Consider the following 7307-nt stretch of genomic DNA (forward strand, 5'->3'; position numbering starts at 1 on the left):
TACACAGAAATAAACTGAATGTCATCTGTTTTAGGTGCAAGAATAATTCAGATTCAAAACTTAAAACCACACTAACCCAATATGAGTCAAGTGCCGCTCAATGTCAACATAATAACAGCTTCAAAATTAACCAAAAAATACAAGCAAAAAGTAAATAACTGAGAAAATAATCACCAACCATCAATCATTATAGGCATAAATTCTTTGATTGGTATATCCATTCAACTTGCCTACTCGCAAAGTAATGCCAATGAAAATTAAACCAAAACTAATAAGTTAGCATCAAAGTAATTGAGAACCAACTATATGTAGATATAAATACATATTCAAAGGCAGAAATTTGGCGAAACAGGAAGTGATAGGAAACATGAATCCCGAAGACAACGAATGCCATCCCTAAAGCGTACTACAACATGTATTTGGATAAAAAGAACCAAAAAAAAGCAAGCTACAGCATGGCCGCAAAAGCAAATAAATTAGCAGTCACATTAAACTATCGCTAATAAAACTGAATGAAGTTACATTTTTTTTCCGCGGAATTCTCATTCTAACCTCTTTCAATTAAGCATCACTGCCATCGTCGTCAACGTTGTTGGGAGGATGATTCGAAATATTAATACCAGGGCGATGTACGCGGCGCCTAGTCCTGGAGGGAAGGATATTATCCAAATCGACCTCTGCCAGGGGATCATCGGAGAGATCACTGCTATCGCCAGATGATTCACTCCCACCGTCACTCGAATCGTCTGACTCTTCGATTAACTTCCCTTTGCCCTTGTCTTTTTCCTTCAAAATCCCCTTGCCCTTACGGTCAACTTCCGGTTTCCCATTCGAATGCTCGTCGCTGTCTTCGTCGTCGTCGTCGTCCTCGCCTTCGTAGTCCGCTTCATCATCTTCATCGTCTTCTCCATCATCTTCACCATCGAGTTTCGACTCTTCCGCAAGTGAGGAAGAGTTTGGACCACCAGAAGACTCCACTACTCTCTCCTTCACCAACTCGTCGTTTTCGTGCTTACCATCGTTGTCTTCATCACCGCGTTTCGACTCATCGGCAACGGAAGAAGAATTTTCACGAGCAGAAGTTTCTAATCTGTGCTTCTTCACTGAATCGTCATTTTCTTGTCTCTCGCTGCCTACGGCGGTGAGATCGGCTTTCCTCTTCGTAGGCATTGCCTGTTGGAGCTCTGGTCCTTCTGCTACATTCTTCACGTCCGCCATCGACTAATCCTTCTCTCTTTTCTCGGCCCTAAATTCAAAGGATTTCGTTTCTGACAGTGCAGCGAAGCAGCTCGAGAAGATGAGTTCTTTCAAGAACTTCGGTTCGCTCGCAATCGTCTAGGGTTTTCTCTTGCTTCGCCAATCATTTTGGCAAACAACAAGACAGGATGGTTGCTGTTTCTGCTCCATTTCTGGGCCGAGACAGATCGGGCCTTGGCCCATTTTGGGTCCTTCTCCGACGGACCAAGCAACCACGGGCTTGGCCCAAATATAATAGAGTTATTATGAAATTTACATTTTCTGTGGATATAAACTAAAAATGATTTTTTTGAAAACATAAAAAACAAATCAATAAATCTGAGCTTTTCCCTCTCTATTGGGTATGTTCTTGTAACGGTCACTAAATTTGATAGATTTTAGAATTTTTATTTTTAAATAAATCAAATAGCGACATCTAATGTATCACTATGATAAGTCGACTCGTTTAACTATAATTTCATTTATAATCTTTTATGTTAGTTTTTAAAATTTTTAAAACAAAAATAAAAGATTGAAAATATAATAGGTCAAACTTCTTATTTGTCGATAATGATGTCATATTCATTCCAACCAAAATGAATCCTAAGAGGAAATTTTTGCCAAACAATCTTATTATTAATTAAATTTATCTTTTATCATTTTCTTTCTCTATAAAGGTAAAGGATATTCAATGTATTACATGGTATATTTATGAAGCCACAAAGTAAAAAACAACATTATATTAGACTTTTAAACAGAACTAAAGATTTATATTAAAAGATAGATGTTTTGGGGTCTTGTATATATCTATTGAGATTACGTTAATGGAAGAGTTTTTTGAGATTTCATAAACATTATAATAAGGTATTAAATGGCTATATGTCAACATTAGAAGCTAAACTTGTAATTGTGTCATAATGTTAAAATTTTGTATGGTGCTAATGAAGCCCAAATAGTATTATATGCCCATAAACCAGGTGTACATTTTAACAAAAATAATAAATACAAATTTTTAAAAGGTAAAAAACAAAAGCCTAACATTGGAACGGATTTCAATCTGGACTCCTAATAGAGTCAATCAAGTCGGGAAGTGTAAAATATGCTATCAAAATGTGGTTTCATTAGTGGGATTAGAGATATAATGAGGTAATGGTTATCTTAATGGGAGAAATCGTATGCACCCTTTAAAAATAATGTGATTACCAATCTTTTCTCTTTTTATATATTGATAGAAAACCTCACATCATCATGAATATTTTTCTACAATTATGGACACGAGAAGGAAATCAATAAACCAAATTCAAGTTCCGTGGAAGAAGATTATGACATTATCATTTTCGATCAATTCCACTTTATAAGTTTAAAATGTGAAGAAGTTGTATAAAAATAAAAATAAAAATAAAAAAGCCCAAAAAGAGTCTGGGAGACTTTCCTAACTAGAGGGGTCCTCGAGAAACTCTTTGACGAGCTTGTTTTCAGGGTTGAAAGTAACATTCTCCAAAAGATCTTTTCAAATTATATCCGAACTAAGAACATGAAAAGAGTTTTCTAACTAAAACCCAAAAAGAAAAAGCCCAAAAAGGGTTTAGGCGACTTGCCTAACTAAAAAGGTATTTGGGAAACACTTTGGCAAGCTTGTTTCCAAGGTTGAAAGTAAGACTCTCGAAGAGACCTTTCTAAATCGTATCCTGACTAAAAACACGTAAATTCATTTCCGAAATTTTTGTCTTGAATGTTGGAATAAACGACACTAACCTCAATCTCGAAAGGAATGAAAGGTTTGCCATCTATCATCTCTCACTTTTATAAATAAGGGGTGACTCCTATTTTTTGATATACCAAAAATATTATAACAACTCTTTGAATTCTCTTTTAATTTTTAATTGAACTAACTTAATTATTAAAGTGTCTGTATAAAAAAAAAAAAAAAATGCCTAAAATCTCTAAGTAGCTTTTGTCTTGTAGGCTCTCAAAGACTTAAAAAAACAATTCTCCAACTATAAATTTTATCACTATATCTATGCAGCAACAACAACAATAATAATAATAATAAATTTACACGATATTCACAAGCATTCACAAAACACATCAATATCAAAAAACAACTTTATTATTACATTATTATTAAAATTACAATGAAATATTAAATTCATTAAAACCCATGGATTCTGGGCATTGGATGGGTTCCAGTTGTCGGATTCATCCTCCATGGATTCCAACTATGGACAGGAGGTTATATGTAAGAATGAGTGGAGTGTGAGTGAATATCAGCCTTAGATTTTTCATAGAAATTGCGATCACCTGGGCACGGGCTGGATATATATATATATATATGGAATATGGATACTTCCTCTAGATTGCATCAATCGCTTGGGTGTAGAGCACGAAACGACATAAAGATGAGCCACACCCAGCTGGAAATTGCCCAAAAGTCGCCAGCTTTCTCATTTTTCACGCCTCCAGCACCCACCATTCCCCCCACGTTGATCAGCTTTCTTGCCCCCCTGGTCTGGAATTCATAAACCCAGCTGTGTCCCAAACATGTACGTATATATATATATACATACACAGAGAGAGAGAGAGAGGGGTTAGCCTTGGAGCAAGCTTAATTACAGAGTCCCAATTCCAAACATATCTAGAGAGAGAGAGAGAGAGAGGGAGAGAGGGTAGGTGTCGGCGGCGGCTTCCGCCCGGGTATGTCTTTGCCCTCTTCAATTATTTGCCTTTTATAAGGTTCGTTAGATAACATTTCTCTTGATTTTCTTTGGTCTGGTAGCAGGGGAAGAATTCATTAGCAGTCATCGGCTGGAACACAGGGCCTTCCCGACGTTGATGTGATAACGATACTGGAAACGAATGTTATGTTAGGATGCAGCTGTCGATTTGCATTTTACGTGGCTCATGATCAAGAGCTAATCCTGATCTTTGATGGTGATTGGAAACTTTTCATGGAACCCATTCGGATGTAGTGGCCGGAGTCGATAAATCCGACATAGTATTTGATTTTCAGAGCAGACGGCACGGCTTATGTCAGGAGGAGGAGGCGTGGAGTTCTTCTCTCAAGCCTTGAATCCACAGGGAATATGTGTGGGGAAGAGCTCGAGAAACTGTTCCACAAGCATATTCTCTGTGGATTCAAGGCCTACGAAATCTCCACGACCACGCCTCCCTTCTAACAGAGGTAAGTCGTTAGTTAGGTTCAAAAGCCAAATAATGTTGTATTTATCGAGTTTGTGAGATGGCAAATGTAACCCTTTGTTGGAGACATTTGCCTTGGCCTTATTATCCCTTGGGTCGGCCTGCTATTTGGCACTTAGTCCGATTCCCATGCTAGATCTTGGTCCAAAAACTCGGATAGTGTTTCCATTTAAGTTGAGATCTTTGTGTCAGTAATAGATTTTATCAATTCCGAATAATTCGCACATTAATTTTCATCGGTTCGTAATCTTCATTAAATTCAAGATTCTCAAAAATGATCCCTATCACCATAATGCATCTCGGCCCTTTATCCTCCTATGATGGTCGACGACACGCAAGGTACCTTCATTTTTATATAACTCAATTTGATCACAAATCAAGGTATGTTTTTTCCAACTCTTACCAACACTTTAACATTCTAAATCCTCACTAATTTGAGTGCCAGAATATTTGCAGGTGTCAGCCACCCCGCGAAAATCATCAAATTGTGACATTCCGCCGTCTTTCCATCCAAACCTACCAACCTCGTTGGGCTGAAAGGTACAAATTTAAAGGTTTGTTTCTCTTTAAAACCATTGTATTGTGTGCCATTATGGCTTGGGATAAGTACCCTTATTGTTATATATGTGAGAGACAGCATCGAAGAAGGTAGAAGGCAACAACATCTAGCAAATTGGCACTCTTTTGTCAATGGAGTTTGATGCATCCAACTATTGGGGCACCTCACAATCGAACATCATGGGTTACCATTAATCAACAAAATGTATTTTTAAGTAATTGTCTTGTAGATCCTATATCTATCTTTATAAAGAAGAAATTACATAACGAAGAGAATTCTTATTTATATAAATAGTACTTTAAACTTCGAACAAGTATGAAAAATTAATTTTGATTTGTTCTATTGGATTGTTTGTTCAAGATCTTTGGTCTCTTCCCATACCAAATGAAAAAAATTGGGATCACTTCTTATGGACTCATTGAGAATGATTCTGATCTAATTTATAGTCTATTAGAAGTACAAGTTGTTGTGGTGGGATCCTCACAAATAGAAAAAGATTACAGTCAATTTGATAATGATTAAGGGATATTGCTTAGCCAAAACCAAAAAATCCTTTAGATATGATGCAAAATAAATCTTGTTCTATCATTGATTAGAGATTTTTCTACAAAAAAAATAAGAATAGAAGTTGAAGAGTTAAAAGTAAGGTAAACAGACTAAAATTGATAAAAACATAATAAATATTTTTTTTGTAAGTAAAATATAATAAACATTATTGTATATATAGTTTAAATTTTTTTTTTTATAATTATAGCTTTATGTCAAACATTGATTTAAATTAATTAAGATGCATTTTATCAACAACTAGTAATATCTCTTTAATATTTTAAAATACTGATTTTTTACTCTTAATTTTATCAATACATTCTCAAATATGCTATTTAAAAACTTTTTTATTTTGTAAGTAAGTAATTTAATAGAAAAAATTGCAAAGCATCCATAACTCATTATGCAAGATACCCCGAGCCTCACAATGAAACCTAAAGAAAAACCCGAAAAAAAGTATCTAAACTACCAATATATATTTACATTCCTCTTACATACCCCGAGCTTCACAATGAAACCTAAAGAAAAATTTAAAAAAAAAAATCTAAAGTATCAATATATATTTACATTTCTCTTAACATAAAAAATATATACAAAGAACATAAGAAATCTTCAAATGACTTCACTATCAAACTTGGATTCACGAGCTTCATTTGTCTTACCTCCCACCAAAGTATTAGAAGACTTTTCACTAGAATGTTAGTATTTTTTATTCCAATGTCCCATTATTCACCAAACAAATAGTTAGATAAGACTATTTAAAAACTTTTATACTCAATCCTTTCAACAAGAAGTACTACTACCCATGATATTATTGTTGGTTGGTATTTAAGAATGATTGGATAATGTCCAAATGACTTAGTATTTGACCTCTAGACCATGCTAGCAACGTTCACATTTAAGAGGCTTGGAGTTTTGCCACCATGAAACCAATGAGAATGTGTATGGAAGGAAGAGTTCGTTGAGCTTCTAGAGGTAACCTCAGAGTAGAGTATTAGATAAAAGATTATTGCATGCCCATCTACCATAACAGGAAGGATATGCTAAGATTAGGAATGAATAAGACGACAAGGTTGGCCATTCAAGTCAAGCATAGCTAGCATTTGCTTGTGCATTAATGCTCATGGAACCCAAATTCTCAGTACTGATTGACATCTCTCCTCCTTGAAACCAACTGTCATTTTCACCAATTTTTATAACTGTCCCAATTTGGCCTTTAAAGGCCCATTTAATTAGGTCTAGGGACAATAAAAACACTTCTTGCACCATTGTAACCAGACAAGGCTTAAGGGATAGGCAACTAAGACCTATGCCTCCCTAAGGCCCCCAAAAAAGAGGGTCCTAAAAAAATTGGCACGCTAGGAGAAGGACGAAAGATGTCGGAGGAAGGAGATGTCAGAGACTAAGAGATGTCAACAGAAAGAGACTTCAGATGCCGACGGGAGCCAGGAGATCAAGAGATGCTATCGCTAGTGGAAGAAAGGAAATCAAGAGCAAGAGACAATAGATGTGCAGTCGTCGATCAAGAAGTGATGATACTACTCAGTACTTGCACATGACGATTAGAGAGAAAGAGTTATGGTCAATTGCTCCATTACAACTTATTGTCAGCCGCCTGATGGCTAGGACCCTACCAACTCTTAAACTGGTCGTGGCCGTAATGACACAAATGAAATGTGTTCTTTCTGATCCAAATGGATGGTTAGACGTGAGCTCTTTATGGTAAGAGATGGATTCTGACGATCAGTCCATCAGGGCACGACTGACA

General features: G+C 35.9%; 1 protein-coding gene across 1 annotated transcript; it reads right to left on the bottom strand.

The window, feature by feature from the left end:
- Window positions 1-257: 257 nt before the first annotated feature.
- On the bottom strand, window positions 258-1378 carry LOC127799438 (uncharacterized). The gene has a single exon (XM_052333470.1). It carries the CDS (start codon window positions 1216-1218, stop codon window positions 562-564), a length of 657 nt encoding a protein of 218 aa, XP_052189430.1. The 5' UTR covers window positions 1219-1378; the 3' UTR covers window positions 258-561.
- Between the last annotated feature and the right edge of the window lie 5929 nt (window positions 1379-7307).

This window comes from Diospyros lotus, chromosome 4, assembly GCF_014633365.1.
Source record: "Diospyros lotus cultivar Yz01 chromosome 4, ASM1463336v1, whole genome shotgun sequence".
Lineage (NCBI taxonomy): Eukaryota > Viridiplantae > Streptophyta > Magnoliopsida > Ericales > Ebenaceae > Diospyros > Diospyros lotus.